We start from the raw sequence: 19,867 nt of genomic DNA on the forward strand, positions 1-19,867 counted from the left end.
CAACTCTTAGGTCCCACCTCACAACAGGTTCATGCAATTGACAATGATAGAAAAGAAAAATGAGAAATGCTGGGAGTGTCTGTGGTTGGAAAAGCATACTAATGCACCATGGGTGGGGTTGTGAAGTGGTTCAGCCATTTTGAAAAGCAACTTGGAACTATAAGAGAGTGCCTATCAATTGGGATATGACTAACCAAATTATGGTATCTGAATATAATAGAATACTATTTTGCCATTAGAAATAATGAGTCAGAGGAACCTGAGAGGGCTTTTGGGAACTAATGCTGAATAAAATGAATAAAATCAGGAGAACCATTGATACAATGACTATAACATTATAAAGAAAAACAACTATGAAAGACCTAAGAACTATGATCAATATAATAACCAACCACGGCTAAAAGAGTAATGATGAATCATACTTTCTACTTCTTAGGAGAAAGGTAATGGACTAGAGGCACAGAGTAACATATGTTTCTAGACATGCATGGTGAGTATGTGGATTGTTTGACTACATCTATTTGTTATAAGGAAGGGTTATTTTTTGGAGGGGGATAATTATGGAGGTAGTGGAGGGTGAAGTGATAAGAGATACCAAAAAACAGGAAGTTAATGAAACACTTTTAAATTGCATGAAAGAAAACATAAAGAAGTTCAGAAGGGGACGCAGATAGGATAGTGTTGGAAATAACATGTAAAATTTAATCTTTAAAAAACAAATTGCATCAGAGATTCATGGTATCATATACAATCTTTTTTCTTCTTATAAGGAAATGTTCATGTTGGTTGATGTTTTTAAAACTTTTTATAAAGTTTTCTCTGAATTCTTAACAAATTAAAATGCAATATTTGCTTAAAGTTACTTAATTTAACTGAATTAATAAAAACACATTTCCAATGTAAGATAGTTTGGAGGTTAATTTTGATTATGTAAAATTCAACACATTTATTATTAAATGCCTACTATGTGTAATGCACTGCCCTAGGTGCGGGAATGGCATGCATAGCAGCTTGAGCAGGAGTATTCTTTGAAGGTCAGGTAAACTATTCACCTTGTTTTCAAGTTCACGTGACTGCTACTATACGCCACCGGTGAAGGCATAAATCAATGACATGAATAGTGTTTCAGAGGCAAGAATATCACCTTTAGAAGAGAAATTGACAAACTAAAATTATGACTTGAAAGAGTTGTCATAAGGTTTCTCTCCTCTGATATTGAATAAAGCTGGAGTGCTGGACAAAGAGTATACCACAATCATTAATCCTTGTGCTTTGTTTCCAGCATTAATTCTCTGATCTTGAATCCTAGATGCCCTCATACTAGTTTTTCTCCATATTTATTACATTCAAGAGATATGAATTTTCTGATGTCTAATGAGGTATGAACTCAGAATGAAAGTCTTTCCACATTCTTTACATTCATAAGGTTTCTCTCCTGTGTGAATTCTCTGATGCTGAATAAGGTTTGAATATGCCCTGAAGATTTTCCCACATTCATAACACTCATAAGGTTTTTCTCCTGTATGAATTCTCAAATGTTTAATGAGGCCTGAACTCAAACTGAAGGCTTTCCCACATTTGTTACACTCATATGGTTTCTCCCCAGTATGAATTCTCTGGTGATAAATAAGAGATGTACGATCACTGAAGGCTTTTCCACATTCATTACACTCAAAGGATTTGTCTCCACTATGAACTCTCTGATGATTAATAAGATAAGAATTTAGGATGAAAGTTTTTCCACATTCCTTACATGAATAGGGTTTCTCTCCAGTGTGAATTTTCTGATGTTGAATTAGGTTTGAGGAGACATTAAAAGCTTTCCCACATTCACTACACTCATATGGTTTTTCCCCAGTGTGAATTCTCTGATGGCGAATTAGGCTTGACCCCTGGCTAAAGGATTTTCCACAATCATTACACTCATATGGTTTTTCTCCAGTATGAACCCTCTGATGCTGAATAAGATTTGAGGATGCAATGAATGTTTTTCCACATTCATTACATTCATAGGGTTTTTCTCCTGTGTGAATCCTTTGATGTCTAATGAGGCTTGAACTCTGTTTGAAGGCTTTCCCACATTCATTACATTTATAGACTTTATCTGTGCGTTTTCTCTGACGCTTGACATAGGTTGAACTCTGCCTTAAATGTTTTCCATATATTCTAGGTTTATAGGTTTTCCCTTCTGTATGATTTTTCTGATGTATAATTAGGTCTGAATTCTGTTTTGATTTTTGGTCCATGTTATCATATTGTTGGGGTTTCTCTCTTGAGGAAATTCTAACAGGGTTAGAGTTCAAATTGAGGTTTCTTCCAAATTCATTACATTTCTGGTCTTTCTCTTCTTCAGGTGGATTTTGATCCATCACTGTCATTGACCTCAACTGTATCTTGTGAGAAAGGAATTTACCTGCAGAAGACTGTAAATCATCCTTTGACCTGTCCTCAGATTCACAGGCTTCTCTACATTTAGGGCTATGGGGAACATCCCCTATGATTCTTTCTAGTATCATATTCTGGGAATCCACTTCTTCAGAAATCTCCTGCTTTATCAACAACTCCTCATTCTCAGTCCTGGTCTCACAACCTGAAACAAATTAAAAAACACAAATGTTACTTATTCTCTCTTCCTGGGGAAGCGAAAAGAGGGGGTGGGAAAGGAACAATCTCTGAACAATCTCAAAGCTGTTTCCCATCACACTGGCAGTTTAATAGATACTAATACCAGCCTCAGGAAGTTACTTAGTATGGTCCCATTGGAGTATAAAGAATGAACAGAAGGAGGAATAGCTTAAATTTGGAATTGGGAATAAGTGGGACTATTATAGACAATAAATAGGGAAGATGGATAATAAGATGAATAGTAACTTAGATAACAACTAAACTAGCTCAATATCTCTCATTTTACTGAAAAGGTAACTGAACCCCGTGGGAATTATGGCACATGCCTAAATTCACCTATCAAGTACACTGGCCATATATGGAAGACTGTATTAAATTCTTGGCACATTTTAAGTGGGTTATTAATAAACATAATCTAGCCTGCTACAAGCTCACTAATATGGTGAGATGATTACAAATAATATCATATGAATAATTTTAGTGAAATCTTAGAAAGGAACATGATAATTACAAGTATTTGAAATTATCATATGGACAAAAGATAGAGTAGTTTTGCTAATTCCAGGTGAGAAGTAAAAACGATGGGATAAGAAAAGTAGATTTGCGCTCATTTATGTTAGAACTTTTAAAAAATTAGGGCTCTCCAATGAATGTATTGCTTATAGGATTTATTGACTGGTAAATACCTAGTAGTACTAAAAAAAAGGAGGTGGCCAGACAATCTTTTTCCAGCATTAATTATTGTTATAAAGGATATTCTTTAAAATGAAATAATTCATATGTCAGGTAGTTGGTCTCTGTGAAGTTCTTTTCAAATCAAAAAAATCTATGATTTTATGTCATGCTAAATTAATCCTATGTCTTTTTTTAAATTAAATAATTACTAGATCAGTACACACCAGGGAAATACTGTAGACATTTCAGCAAGGTTTTTTAAATGTCTCATCATATGCATGTGGTTAGGCCAACAGTCAGCTGATGACAGATAGTTCAATGGCTATCAAACCAATTTTTTTGTGAAATTAACATAAAAATATCTATTAGCTAGCACATACAACCAAGTCATGTGAGGGGGGAGACTACATAGTCACCTAAATGCCCTGACTTCCTGAGTGGGTGAGCAGAAGCCCCTGATACCTTAGGTGGCATGGCGTGGTTAGGTTCCTGGACATCAGAACATATAACGCAGATTATCCAATCAGAAAGTCAAGTAGGTATAACATCATGGGTCATATAAAGCTGGGGCAAGCAGAAACTTGGGGCTTTTTTGCCCAGCTCCCATCCTGAACTTTAGCTCATTCTTTCTGGCCTTAATTTGTCTGGCCTGAAACATATGCCAGGGCTGGTTGGGAATTCAGAACATGAAAAAGCTGCTCACCTGGGAGATTATGGTAGTTAGAAAGACCGAGGAATATCTTTCTTTCTCTCTTTTACAAATAAAAAATTAAAAATCCTAACTGAAAAAGTGTTAATGGATTAATAAAAATCCACATAGAGGGTTCTAACAAAGTTTCTATAAGCTTCTGTCCTCAATTATATTATGTTAAACAGTTTATGTATATGATGTGGATAAAGATCTAGAAGGTATATTTAATTCATCAAAACTAATAAAGTATGTGAACAATAATGACTAATATTTACATAGCCATTTAAGGTTTAAAAAGCACGTTTCTCACAACTGTCAGATAAACTGTACAAGTTTTAGTATCATTTGAAAATTTTGGTTTCCAGAGGTGAAGGCTTTGCTCAAGGTCTGATAAATGTTAGAGCCTGGACTCAAGGCTCAGGGAAGAGAGCTGAACTTCCATATCAAACAGTGCCAAGGACCAAGAAAAACATGAAATTTAATAGACAATTTTATAAACCTGGATTAAATCAGTTTTCAAAACTATAGAAGGGAAAGTGTGAGTAGTTTATTTGGGGGGATAAAAACCACCTCAACAAACTCAGTTTTTAACTGATTACATGGTCAATGTTAGTTAAGTGCCCAAAATATCAATTCAATCTTAGGATATAGCAAAAGAATCATAGTGTCAAAATGCCAGATGGCCTGTGAAGGATAAGAGAGCAGAAAGCAGTTTCTGGCAGATCCTACTAAAATGTAAAGGTTTGGAGCAGAAGCCTGAAAATGTATTGTATGTTGGTAATCGAAGGATCAACCTTACTATCTTTATCCAGAGAGGTTCAAGACCAGAAAGCTGGAATTTAGGGGGAATATATTATAAGGCTAGTGAACTTGAATCCAATTCCTGGGAAAATTTTGAGAATTGATCATTAAAGAGATGGTTAGTGGACATCTAGAAAGGGAAGCTATGATTATAAGGAGCTAGTATATATCTTAATCAAGAACAGCATATGTGACCCTAATTGGATTTGTTTTTGAACTAGTTTGATAACTTTAGATAAAATGTCAAATCCCATTCTTTTGGAGAAGTTGGAAAGATGTAATGTAGTAAATGTAGTAAAATCTGGTGAATTCTTATCTGGCTAGATCCAACCGTTCAGTATCAATGTAGTAGGAGGGCCTCAGGGAAGTAGCTTAAGTTCTGTGCTTGGCTGTGCTGTTTTAACATTTTTATCAATGACTTTGATAAATTCTAGGTGGTATGCTCATCAAACCTGCAGATCACATAAAACTAACACAGTGGGTTAAGCAGAATACATATACTTCCTTTCCTCGTGTTAGTCCTTAAAATGTTTACACACAGCTATTATGTCCCCTCCACGTCTTTTTCCTAGGATAAATACTCTGTTCCTTCAACCAACTCTCATGTCCTTGTCTCCCCAGCCTGGTCACTAAATGCATTTTGTCAGTTATCGTTTATGGAATATGGCTCTCGAAACTAATATCCTAATTCTTTATACTATTCCTCTGTTAATGTGGCTTAAGAATAATACATCAGTGTTTTTAGATTCTCAGTATACTGACTCATACTGAGCTTGAAGTCCCCTAAAATTCTGAGATGTTTTTCATATAGAGCAATCAAATAACTGTGTTTAATGACTAAAAGGTTTTTAGTCACTCACCTGAGCAGTCCCCTCTCATGATCTCTCTCTCTTCAGCTTCTTGCATGTCCAAAACCCATACTTCTTTCCCTTGCTCCAAATAGGAGATTACATCAGGTTCACACGCTGGAAACCCTGTTTGTGAGGAAGGAAACAGGGCCTGGTGGTTTGTCTGGTACAAAGAGTTGTCCCAAGCTCAGCCTCAGCCCCTGTAAGGGACAGAAGGGATGAGAAAGGTAACATCCAGGGATGCCATAATAGGCTGGAGCAGTCTAGGCAAATATCCAGGTTAGACCTTAGGGTCCTGGGCCTGGATTCCTAAAGAGAATTTAGAGAAAGAGATACAAGTTCGGGGAGAGTTAAGGAAGATGCCCAGCAAGACCAGGCCTGTGGCTGGGGAAGACAAATATCCTGTTTGAATTCAGATGGAATTAGGGATTTCTGATGCTAGAAACAGAACCCAAAACCAAATGTGCTCTCCATATTCTATGTTCATTCAGAAAAGTAGAAGTCAAGAACCTCAGATGTGATTGGGGAGAGACCTTACCCAATGAGACTATATTCTCATAATTCTCCAGCATCACGTCCCTGTAAAGACCCCTTTGAGCAGGGTTTAGAAGACTCCATTCCTCATGGGTGAAATTTACAGTCACATCCGTGAAAGTCACCAACACCTGAAACAACACATTCATGTTGCAGTCCCACTCCTTGGCCTTGGGGAATAGGGGAGGAGGTGACACATTCAGTGGAACAGCCATACATAAATAGATGGATACATATTCAGTATGTGTATGTCATCTATTTATGTGTGAGAAGTACAAAATATGATGTACAATGATAAAATGCATATTATGTATTATGTATGTGGTCTAGCTCTTAAGCAGGGGTGAGAGATATGAGATAGAGAAATTGTAGGCATGGATATGGATTTTAAAAAGTGAAAAGAGAAATGAAGAACTAAATTCTGATGACAAATGATTCTATTTTGATAGAAAAAAAGAGAAGAATCTAAAGTGTCTAATGTAGATACTCAGGAAATTATATTAACTCTAATTTTTTAAAGGATATATCTAAAAATTAGAAATAAAGGCAATTAACTGAGTACAAATACAAAAGGGCTGAACAGAACCTGTAAGGTCAGGGCCAGGTGTATTAGAACCCAGAATGAGCTGAGGCTAGTGATAGATGCTATGCAGCACAAAAAGGGTTTTAAAACTATGTGGAGTCTACAGAAATAGCAAAGGTGGTCAAGATGGCATGAAGATAATAACGGAGAACTACAGGAAGACAGAATCACTTTTTTCTAGTTTTCTTCTTTTCCTTACAAAAGAGAATGACCTTAAGACTGGAAAGGACAGAACAAAAATGGTTAACGAGAAGTTGAAATCTATCTAAAAGTGAGGAGAAACTAAGAGAATTCTTAACTATGATATCCAAGCAACTAAGAACTCACATTTATGAGGTGCTTCAAACTGATGCCTAGAGATTGTCACTTTGCCCAGTCAACAGTCAGTAGGAATCATAGCTGGAATTAGGGTGTAGATTTCCTAATTTTAAGTACAATATTTTATTTTTAAATTAAATTTTATTTTTTAAAAATCAAAAAAATTTATCCCTCCCAAATCCTGAAGTGAGAATGAAAAGCAAATAAAACCCTTTATGTATAAACATGTATAGTCAAGGAAAACAAATTTCTATATTAGCCATGTCTAAAAGAAACATATATGTATCACATGAAATGTGTGTATAGCTCAATCTCTCAATCCCATTTTACACTTAGTCCTTCTATCAGAAGGTGGATAGCATGTTTCATAATGAGCATCTTGGAACTGTGGTTGGTCATTACACTGTTATGAGTTCCGAATGCTTTCAAAGTTGTTTGTCTTTACCATATTGGTGTTATTTTAGAAACTGTTCTCTTGGCCCTGTTTACTCAACATCAGTACATAAAAGTCATCCCAAGTTTCTATTAAACCATAGTCTTCGTTACTTTTTATAGACTGCTTTTGGACTCAGCTACAATTAGCTCTGCTGGTACAAAATGATAGAAATGGAGGCTTCCTTTTTGTCTGGGATTTGTGCCCTGTTCTTCTGTAGACTTCAGCTGGGGCTAAAAATAGACTGAACTCAAACTCTGCTCTTGGGGTCAAGAGCTATTCTGCTGCTGCTGCTTCTGAACTTCTTCCTTAATTGGTATAAGGCATGGGGCCTATAACCACTCCTTACCTTCCTTAATCCACTCTGGATCTGTGACCTGGAACTGGGTAGTAGGTGATAAGCTACCAGGGTGCACCTATTCCTGAACCCTGAAAAATGTCACACTCAAGTACAGGCCTGGGACCTCATCCCACCCTTCAGCCAAACACAGGTGTTTGAATGTTTTGCAGCACACTCATGGTCAAGCTCCTTCCCCCATGTCCATAGACCTGTTTGTCTCCCTCTGCTAACCTGGAATAGAAAAACGACATTTTTTTCCCTTTAGATTTCCCAAACAGGAATCAGTCAACTGCATTATTATCTACATTTTAGGAAACTGCTGAAGACTAGATAAGTAAACTGTGAAATCTAACATCTCTCATTTTCTTATTCTTTTTTATTATTTTCATTACTATATAATAATATGTATGTGATTGAAAATCAAACTGGAATAAAGAGCTATACTGCATGAAATTAAAACAACAACAAAAACCACCTATATGGAGGTGTTGGGCTGGGGTGGAAGGAGGTGAATAGAGTAACTGTTTTTCCTCTAGTGATTCTCAAGGTTTTTTGGTCTCAAAACTCTTTACACTCTTAAAAAATTTGTGGTCCCCTTCTGGTTACAGAAATGCAAATTAAAACAACTCAGAGGTACCACTTTACATCTAGCAAACTGGCCAATATGGCAGCAAAGGAAAGCAATAAATGCTGGAGGGGTTGTGGCAAAATTGGGACTCTAATATACTGCTGGTACAGTTGTGAATTAGTCCAACCATTCTGGAGGGCAATTTGGAACTCTGCCCAAAGGGCTTTAAAAGGGTTTTGACCCAGCCATACCATTGTAGGGTTTATTCCCTAAAGAGATAATAAGGAAAAAGACTTGTACAAAAATATTTATAGTCATGCTCTTTGTGGTGGCAAAAAATTGGAAAATGATGAGGTGTTCAACTGGGGAATGGCTGAATAAATTGTGGTACCTGATGGTGATGGAATATTATTGTTCTGAAAAAGATTAATGAAGTGGAGGAATTCCATGTGAACTGGAAAGACCTCCAGGAATTGATGCAGAGAGTAAGAAGCAGAACCAGGAGAACCTTATACAGACTGATACATGATGGCACAATCAAATTAATAGACTTTTCTACTAGCAGCAATGCAATGGTCCAGGACAGTCCAAAGGATCTTATGAGAAGGAATACTATTCATATTCAGAGAAAGAACTGTGGGAATAGAAATGCACATGAAAAACATATGCTCGATCACTTAGTTTGATTGGGATATGATTCGGGTTTTGACATTAAAAGATTACTCTAATACAAATACGAACAACATGGAAATAGGTTTTGAACAATGATACATGTATAATCCAGTGGAACTGCTTGTCAGCTTCGGGAGGAGGGAGTAAAGAGCCAGGGTGGGGTGGGGTGTAGAGAATCATGAATCATGGAACCATGGAAAAATATTCTAAATTCTAAAAAAATTTGTGGTCTTCTTTGCACTCTTACGAAATTATTGAGGACGTCAGAGTTTTTGCTTATGTAGGTTATAGCTATCAGTTTTTGCTGTATTAGGAATTAAAGTAGATTCTTAAAATATTTATTAATTCATTTTAAAGATAATAAATTCATTACAGGGTAACATAAATAACTTTTTAAAAATAAGAAGTAACTTTTCCAAAATGAATTTTTTGAGAAAAGTGGCATTGCTTTATATAGTTTACTTAAAGTCTGGCTTCACAGAAAACAATTAGATTCTCCCATCTGCTTCTGCATTCAGTCTGTTGCAATCTGTTGTTTTGGTTGAAGTATAGGAAGAAAATCTGGCTGCACAAAGATTTGTGGATGGAAAAGGGAGTATTTTAATAGATAAGTAATGTCTTAGTACAATTACAAAAATGGTTTTGCTATCATGGATTCCCTTAAAGGGGCTCAAGGACTCTCCAGGGTCTCTGAACTCTACTTTGAGAACCATTGATAAGCCTTTCTATAGTAGTCACAGGATAGAGATTATTTGTCATTGGTGAATCTTTGTGGGGAAGTAAAGAGAAAGTAGTGCTCACTTACAATGAGCAATTAGTAGGGATGCTGCCTTCCTAAGGCATTAACAGGAATATTTAGGAAAGCCGCCTGAGGGGACAGCTGGGAGGCTCAGTGGATTGAGAGCCAGGCCTACAGACAGGAGGTCCTGGGTTCAAATTTGACCTCAGATACTTCCCAGCTGTGTGACCTTGGGCAAATCACTTACCCCCCACTGCCCAGCCCTTACCACTCTTCTGCCTTGGAACCAAAACACAATACTGAGTTTAAGACAGAAAGTAAGGGTTTAAAACAAAGAAAAAAAATTAAAACAAGAAAGTCACCTGAAACTTCTCAGACCTGATGAGTACTATTGAAACTTCTTTTGATTCATGTGGAAATGAAGGAGAGTATCAAGGAGGAACATGAAAACTCAGAAGTCACTTCCTCCATGAGGCAATGGCCTTCCTCAGCAAACCTCAGAGAGAATTTTGTTTTCTAACTGGTGCTTTGAATATGTCACTGTTATTCTGGCAGCTTCTTCCCTTTCCTCAGAATTCTCCACTGTGCTCTGCTTTTCACATAGCCAGGCCAGATAGGTATCTGTGGAGGAATTCCCAGCACTTGGCACACTAATTGGCACATAGGCACTTAATGCTTTTTACATGATTTACTGATGAAAGGATTCCAATTTAGAAAGAACAAGTGAATGAATGGATAGAGGAGGAGAGGGAAAAAATCCCTAAGAATTGTAAGTTCTGGGCAGAAAACGGAATGATCTGGATGTATAGGTCAGGTATGTTTTTCACAATGCTGGCAAATGATAGAATTTCAGAATTGGGTAGGCCCTCAGCGGCCACTTCTTCCAACACTTACTTGTCAAGAATCCCCTCTACAATAAAATCTAGATTGAAGGGAGCATATTTAGTGACTTCTTAGGCAACCTATTACAGATTTGGATGACTCTGGCATTCTTACCTTTATATCAAGAATAAATCTGCTTTAATCCCAGCTCTTCCATCAAGTCTAAGAGGAAAAAGTCTAATCTGTCTCTTCAAACATCTGAAAATTGGCAACATTCTTTCTCCAACCTCTCCCTTCCTCCACCATATGCTTATATATTTTTATACAGGCTAAACATCCTCAGATTCCTCAAACAAAATTTCCATGGTGTGATCTCTGGTCCTTTCACCAGTGTCTTTAGAAAAGTAGAATCTGAAAGGTGAATGGTAGGTTAAATTGTATCAGAAAATGGGATTTGACTTTTTGGGCCATGATAGAGGATATGGAAATGATAAGGACTTACCTAGAGGTTTGCTGATCTAACCAAGAATATTTTAAAACTAGTTTTCCAAATGAGATAATGAGTTAAAGCTCAGAGGAAGTCAAGCTCTTGCTTTTTAAAAAACCAAGTACTCCTGCCCCCTCTCAAACATGAAAGAACTTTAAAAAAAAGTCACACAAGAAAATTAAATGCAATTTCTAAATCAGTGATAAATATTAAGAAAAGTGTTTATATAGTTTAAAAACACCATGGAACAGTTGGAAGGGCTATGAAAAGACAGGAACACTAATGCAACTGGCAGAGGAATGAATTTGTTCAATCATTATGGGAAGCAATGTGGAACTATGCTCAAAAAGTCACTGAACTGCACAAACTCTTTGACCAAGCTATTACCATTATTAGGAACATTTCTAGACACAACCATTACAAAACAAATTTGTTTTCCATGAATATGCTTTTGTTTTAAGGGAGAGCTTGTATGGCAGTAAGCATATTGAAAGTGATGACAAAAGGGTAAAAGAAGAAAAGCACTTCAATGAAAGATTTAAAAAAAAAAAACAGGAAACGAGAGGGTCTTCTGAGGAGAAACAGGCAAGACAATGTTGATACTACTGAAAGGAATGAGTTCTATGTAATGGATTTGCAATTATGTTTGTTGAGAATTAAAACTAAAGTATTAGAAATGATGCAAGTGGAAAAAGAAACAATGTATCTTGAAATGTGTCTTCAAAAAGATAAATGACAAAAAAAGGCAAGAATTAATATGCTAAGTAGTTTACAAGATCATATTAAGAATCCTGAAGTAAAAAAATTCCCATAAAGAAATTAAACTAGAGATAAAAGACAGGAAAGAAATAATGAATTAAATCAATATGTAGACTATAATAACACCTTCCCTTGTTACTCCCTCACCACCTCCCCCCCCCCCCCCCCCGCCCCAGTAGAAATAACTAATATAGAACTTTGTTTCCAGTTCTATTCTTATATGTACTGCAGGGGCTGGGAGCTAGGAGGCTCAGTGGATTGAGTCAGGCCTAGAAATAGGAGATCCTGGATTCAAATTTAGCCTCAGACACTTCGTAGCTGTGTGACCTTGGGCAGGTAATAAGAAATGCCCTGGAAATACAGGTTCAGAAAATATTTGAATTATCTAAACAAGAACATATCCAGATTCAAAAGACAGGGAAGTTGGGCAAAGATAACAATAATTTGAGGGATAATGATGTCACAGAAAATTTAGAAAAACAGTATAAATGCAATATTTCAGAAAATTATTCAGTTTCTTTGTAGAAGCAGGGAGGGAAAAGACAACACAAATAAAAAATCCACAAGACTCCAACTGGGAAAGATCCAGGATCTAACACAGCATAAACTCTTAAAATGATAAAGAAAAAATGCTATAGGGTGCCAGAAACATAAAAATTACTTAACCAAGTTAGAATTACAGGAGAATTTTTTAATGAGTTCAAGGAATGTAATGGATTACATACTCAAAATTTGGTCACATGGAAATGAATTAAACCTACCCAGGGAAATTCGGTTTGAAGTATGAAGTCTGCTGTATAAAGACCTCAGTCTTTATACAGATGGACATTTGAGAAGTATTTTGATTTTGAAAAGTTTACAAAAAGACATATGAATTTCAAGGAAAGTTTGAAACAAAAGTTGACTTGAAGTGAAAAAAGATGAACATTTAAAATTAATTCCCAATTTTCTTATGACAAACTAGTTGCTAACAAAATATGCAGGCCTACAAAATATATCCTGTGTTGCCTAATATTCCAGAAAACAGAAAGGGGGAAAAGTGGAGATAAAAATAAATGAGCAAACAAGGAAATCCAAAAGCAAAGCTTCTTTCATAAAGAGGAAATCACATTAAAAAGAAAAAGAAATCAACACAATTAACATAAAACAGAAAAACTTTTTTTTAGACTGGTTCAGGGTGGGTCAATAACACATGAGACTAATAATGGGTACATTATCTTTGGAAACAATAATTAAGGGCAACTGGGTGGCACAGTGGATAAAGTATCTGGCCTAACATAAGAGAGAATAATTGAAGTTAAAAGATATCTAACAACTAAAAACCTAGATGTAAATAGACCAAAACAATGAAAAGACCAAAAACAAACAAACAAAACAACAAAATCCAACCACAAGAAAGAAACTATATCGGATCTGACAATGGTGGGGAGGAACATTATCAATAAAATACATGGATGAAATTATTGGCGTCAAAAATGATAGGTTTGATAATATAAATGTAAGGCATTGATTTGCACAGGTAAACAGTTTTGCTGTTGAAAAGGACTAATTTTTTTGGGGTATAAGGAAAACTGATAAAAATCAACTTGTGAAACATAATCTTTCAGATAAAATGCTGAGGCGAGCCACATATTGTCAGGATGAAAAAGAGAATTGTCCCTCAGATGAATATACTGAGAGGAACTGTTTGAAGGCAGAGAAATGGCTGCAGGAAGGATGACTGCAGGGCAATATACTCTTTCAGTTCACATGCATGTGATTTAAAAAAAAAATTTTTTTTTTTTAAGGTTTGAAGTTTTTATAATTGAGAAACATTAAATCAAGTAACTGGAGTCTATCTGTCTCTCTTGCCTTCTGTCTCCCTTTCTCTGATTACTAGACTGAGAGCTTCAAGAAACCAGAGAAACAGGAGAGAAAGTTGAGTACAGGAGAGACAACAAGGACCTATGACAGAAGGCACAGAAAGCTTTCAGCTTACATAGCTGTTTCTTCAGAGGCCTTGCCTTGAGCTAGCTAGGGCATGTTACTCTCTACCGCCATCTACAGCCTTAGAAATGGGATGTCTCCCAGGTGCCTGGTGGACTTCTACTGCCCCTTCTAGTTTGATAGAGAGAAATGGGGAAAGACAGGCTTTGCATCTGTTTTGTTGTGAAGTTACTGCTTTTGTATTATTACATGGTAAATGTTTTAGGTTTAAGAGTTACCATTCCCAAACACCATCCACAACTAAACTGCTGGTATAGTGGGTGTGTGACTATGCCTATGCTAAAAAGGATAAAAGGATTTTGGACAACAAACAGTAATGCCTCTAAAAAATAAAAGAAAAAATGATTAAGATTGATTTATTTGTCAAATAAAGGTCTAATATTCAGAAGCTGTTAAAAAAAACCACTTCTATATATCTACAAAATTGTGATCTATATAAGATCCCACCAAATTTTAAAACCTCTCAGTGATCCAAGGACAGATTTTCAAAGAAGGAAACATAAATTGTCAATGACCACATTAGAAAATGATCAATTTCCCCAATTAATTGACCCTAAGATAATTTTTCTCCACTAAAATGGCAAAACCCCCAAAATAGTACACAATATTGGTAGACTGTAGGAAAATCCACACTCAATATATTGTTGGTGGGACTACAATGTTACAAAATCAATTGTATTTTCTGACCCTGCAATTCACTGTCAGGAAAAAAAGGATCTTTTGTTTAAAAAAAAAATTCATACCTATGTAAAAATATTAGCTTGTATATTTACTTGCAAGAGTACAAAATTTAAAACTATATCCATAGAAAATGTCATTAAATTATAGCACATTACTGTAATATTAGAGGCAGCATGGCATGGTAGTCTTGGAAATCACAAAGCCTTGTATTTGTTTTGAGCCTGAACAATACTAGCTGTGACAATGGGCAAAATCACATAATCTCTAGATTTCTAAGGTAACTCTCTAAGACTTAAAAGTAACAAATTTTCAATCTATATCAATTAAGTATGTCCACACTGAATTTCTCCTCAGATGAAATCATAGGCTTGAAGCCCGAAACCTTTCAGAGTGATACCATGGTGTCATAAAAAAGGATGAATATGAACAAGAGAAAACAAAGACACATGTGAAATGATGTAAAGCAAAAAAGTGGAGTCACAACTCCACACATACAGTGACTATAACTCTGCAAATAAAAAAAGCCCAAGGTAGCAGAACTTCCAACAGTCTTAGAAGGGGAATAAGTTTATATGATCTGATGCAAAGTGAGTAGAACCAGGAGAACAATGTATACAGTAACAGAAATATTGTTTGATGATCAACCATGAAGGACTAAATCATTATCAACAAAGCAAATCTCTTAAGATATCTACAAAGGACTCATGAGAAAATGCTCCCCGCAGCCAAAAAAGGAGCCTGCCATATTCTGGTATATTTCCTTTCTACTGTATGTGTGATATATGACTTCTAACCATGACATGAGAAATATGAAAACATGTTAATTACATAAAAGTATGAGTATATAACCTAAATCTCAGGCTATTTACTGCCTCACAGAGAGGGATGAGGGAGAAAATCTGAATTCTAAAATGTCAAAAAACAATTGTCAAAAATTGTTTCTACACGGAACTGAATGAAAAAAATAAAAAAACTGGGAGAAAAAAGGGCAATAGTACAAACAAATTTCTTGTTTGGTCACTCTTTTAATTTAAATGTACTAACAATTTTAGGTAAGATCCTTTATTTTATGTTTATCTTTCCTGATAGTTATTAAATTTAGAATGATTTTAGAATAAAAAAGTAGGTGTATGAATAAAATGATCTAGCTACAACTGAGCCAGATATTATAGGGTAAAGCAGGTGTAATTAAAGGAAAAGAACTATAGTGTGAAGGTGTCCAAAATCCAGAGTTATGAGTAAAAAAGAGGGAAGAGGCATAGAAATGGGATTTGTAGTTGAAGATGCTAATACTTAAATGATCACAGTACAGGAAACGTACAAAGTGAATCAGACTATAAAGTAAGTAGGTAAATATGACTTCACAGGCATCTTGTAGTGTGGCTTGTAGTGTGGTTCATGATCTGAACACAACAAAGGCCAGGGAACAACATGTTCAGAAGGAATAAAACAGATAAAAGGGTTGACTGAATCAGAAAAATGCTCAGCTTTGTGAAAACCTCACTGAGGAGATGGTGAAGATGATGTCAGTAAGGACAAAAGCAACATAGCTTGGAGAGAGCAAAGGGGAAAGAAAGGGATGATGATTTTCTAGTGGAGATCATAAGAGTTGGCATCAAGGACATGGATAATTGCTATAAATCAGCCACCCTCTGGAGGTCTCTCTCAGGGCTGCAGCCCTTAACATTGCTATTACTCTAGGGGATACAGAACATATTAGTTTGAGTAGAAGCATAGAGGCAGCTACAGAGATGGACATGATCTTCCATGTGGGGGCGGGGGGGAGAAATCCAGTACTCTCAACAAATGAAGAGATGAAAGTAATGGCAGATAATTGAACATAAAAAAGAGGCATGGTCCTACAACAACAGTGGCTGCTAGAGGGCAGAACTGGTACTAATTGTATTAAAGGGAGACATTTTTTAGCACAACACCACTAGAGAGAATCACAAATGAAAGGGGCTACCTAAGTAGGAAGTGAGTTCCCTGTTCTTGGAGATCCTCAAAATAAGAGTCAAATACTGCAAAGCAGGGGCTCCTTTTAGGTAAGTTTTAGATAAGACTAGATTTATACTCCTGGATTCTGTGAAGCTGAAGGGAATGGGAAAGGAAGGGTAAAATCTAGGGAATGGGGTATGAAGGGAACCAGGGAGCAGACCATATGGTTCCTGAACTATGCTCTAATGGTTATGAAAATTAGGGATAAAGTTGCCTGGTAGGAATACCTACAAAACATAAAAGGTCCTGGCAAAGGTAAGGAATGAGGGAACACTGGAATTTCTGGTGGGAAGGCTCACCTGGGACCAGGCTGGCAGGAGCTCAGCTGCCATTACCTGGTCTCCTGGGGGTCCCCTCAGAAGATGTGCAGGAACCTGGAGGGCAGGCAGAGCTGGGGGGAAAAAAGCAGTCATGATTGAGAAACGGCTGCCCACAGTGCCCCTTGATATCTCATGCCAGGATTCCACCACCCTCCCAACAAGGTCTTCTGGGGAGTCACAGGTTCCATTAGGTCATGTTGTTGTTAAATCATCATGAACACCAACTCTGTAATGGACTGCATTTTGCCAGTGAAGGTATGGCTAAACTGAATATGACTTTTTTTGTGTGTTTAAAATCCTTCAATGGGGGCATACACAATGCATGTAGAACAATGGAACCAGTGGAATTAGAGTAAACATTTCAAATCAGGTCATCTTAGTCAGTGGAATTCAGTAAGCGCTTACTGTGTTGTGTGCCAGGGATTGTGCTAAGCACTGTGGATACAAAGAAAGTGGTAAAAAAAAAGTTCCTACTGTCAAGGAGCTCAGGCTACTAGGGGAGACAACACGAAAACAACTGTAATAATAGGAAACTTACAGGGAATAAGGCAATTTCAAACAGAAGAAGTCTCTAGCTTTGAGGAAGACTGAGAAAGGTCTCTTGCAGAAAGTGGGATTTGAGCAGAGTCTTGAAGGAAGCCAGGTCAAGACAGAGAGCATTTCAGGCACTTGGGGATAGTCAGCAAAGAGGCTCTCAGGAGACTGTGTCATTCTTTTTGTTTTGTTTTTAAATTTAATTTAATTTTTTCCCATGTTTACATGATTCTTGTTGTCTCCCTTCTCTCTTCACTCCCCACTCCTGGAGTTGACAAGCAATTCCACTGGCTTATACATATATTATCTTTAGTGTCATTCTTGAAGAATAGCAAGGCCAATGAAGCTGATTCACAGAGGGTATGGAAGGAAGTAGGTATGAGAAGACTGAAAAGAAAAACCCCCAGGTTGTGAAGGGTTTTAAATGTCAAGCAGGTCCTTTATATTTGATCCTGGAGGTAATGGCGAGCCATAGGAGCTTACTGAGTAGGGCAGCAATTCATGACTGGAGAAGGGGGGTGGTTAGAGTCACCCCTCAATTTACTTTTATAGGTTTCTATACAATATACTAAAGATTACCTGCTGCTTTCTGATCTTAATCTGTCTTTTCTGGTCTCTGTACTTTTGCACATCATTCACTATGCTATGCCTTGAACAGTCTCTGCCAATTGGGTGAACCACTGGTAAAGAAAAGAGTGTACAACAGAAGGTAAGAGATGAAAGACTTTATATTATAGTCAGCAGAAGTAATATTGGGGGTTGTTGTCAAAAAAGAACAATTTCCTTAAAAGGGGCAGGGAACAACAAAAGCTTAGCAGCTAACTCTAAGGAGAAGGAAAAGACTTCAAAAGGTTTTCATCTTGTATCTGAGGCAGGTAGGGAAGGTTAATGGAATGAATCAATCTAAGAGAGATAAAAAGCAACCTGCCAATCAGATTCTAATGGTTTAGCTTTTTAAATTTCTAGCCTCCTAGTAACTGATACTGCATAGTTCTAAGAAAATATCTTCAAAGTGACAAAGTGTGGAGTTCTTAAGAAAAACAGACTTAATACCTTTCCTAAATCTGAAAGGTAATAAATGATATGAAAAAAAAAAGGATTCTTAAGTACACTGTGGATAATTGAAAACAAAGATCTATGGAAACAGGATAAGAAGATAGATATTTTAGAAAGGGACAGAAAAGTGTGCTGAAATCAGTACACTTTATTAACCCAGACAAATTATCAAAAGATTTCTTTCACAATGAGCAATCATTCCAATTAAGAAAAAATGTGTTTGCAGACACCACTGTGAATGCATAAAAGGAATTTATCAACCAAATTAAATTAAAAAAAAAAACACATACAGAAGATGGAAGCAAGGGCAGGTAATTGAAGATGAGTACGAGTGTAGTATGATCCTCCTGTAAGAAGTGTCAGGAGCACTAAAGCTTAGAAAGAGTTGAAGTTAGTTATCAGTATAGGGCCTTTAAACAAAGAAGCTATATTGTAGAAAAGAGGATCAAAGAAGGGATGAGGGACAATGAAGAGAAGGCAAAAATATTCAAATCTTCTATTGGCTCTATTTTTCCTTTAAAGAGAATGAATTTTGAACTAAACAGACAAAACACAAACTGCTAAAAGGAAACAAAGTAAAGGTAAGTCAAGGAGCACCTGACTGCCCATGATGAATCCTGGGAGCCTTCACCGTGTACCTCCTTGTGCCAGAGTAAAGAAGGCTGGAGAAGGACAAATATTACTTCCATTTTAAAAAATGGAATAGTGAGAACACTGAAGAAGCTTGCCTCCTCTAGAGCAGTGACCTTAGCTTCTTTTACTGAAACATCCCTAGCATGTATTATTAGAAGGGAGTACACAAGTTTAGGAACAAAGCAGTGACCCTGAACAATGTGAGCATCTTTTTTTCTTTTTGCTCTGGTTCTGTGATGTCACTAGTATAAGGAACACCTAAGGAGGGCTAGACCTAAAGGTCAATTTATCTGAAAAAGATCTGAGAGTTTTAGTGGAATTTCAAGGTCAATATGCTTCAACTGGGCTGACACAGTGGGTAAGGGCATTGGACTTGGAGTAAAGCAGACTTGAGTTCAAATCCCACTTTAGAAACTTACTAGTTGTGCACCTCTGGGCAATTCACATAACCTTTTTGGGCTTGCATTTCTTCATCTGTAAAATGGGGATAATAGTTTTTCCCTCCCACAGTTGTGGTTAGGTTCAAACAAGATAACATATATAAAATGCTTTATAAACTTTAAAGTTCTATATAACTGCTAGCTATTACTAGCTATTAATCCAACAGGTATTTATATCCTATGTCTTATATGTATAAGGTAACATCTTAGACATATGAAGGGGATACAGCAGATCAGGAAGGACCTATGATTTCAATGGTGTTAAGTTTGGACAAAAATAAATAAACATGGCCTTCTCTCATGAGATTTACATTCCACTGGTTG

At 36.6% G+C, this 19,867-nt stretch overlaps 1 protein-coding gene across 1 annotated transcript in view; it reads right to left on the reverse strand.

The window, feature by feature from the left end:
* LOC103104724 (zinc finger protein 271-like) overlaps positions 1-19,867 on the reverse strand; it is a 62,655-nt gene that overhangs the window by 31,600 nt on the left and 11,188 nt on the right. The window contains exons 3-6 of the mRNA XM_016431992.2: positions 16,860-16,951; positions 6,179-6,305; positions 5,653-5,766; positions 1,388-2,590 (exon numbers count right to left, since the gene is read on the reverse strand). Of these exons, the coding sequence (XP_016287478.2) occupies positions 1,388-2,590; positions 5,653-5,766; positions 6,179-6,305; positions 16,860-16,892 (1,477 nt within the window). The 5' untranslated portion in view covers positions 16,893-16,951. The remainder of the gene's footprint in view (positions 1-1,387; positions 2,591-5,652; positions 5,767-6,178; positions 6,306-16,859; positions 16,952-19,867) is intronic.

The sequence above is a fragment of the Monodelphis domestica genome, chromosome 3 (genome assembly GCF_027887165.1).
Source record: "Monodelphis domestica isolate mMonDom1 chromosome 3, mMonDom1.pri, whole genome shotgun sequence".
Lineage (NCBI taxonomy): Eukaryota > Metazoa > Chordata > Mammalia > Didelphimorphia > Didelphidae > Monodelphis > Monodelphis domestica.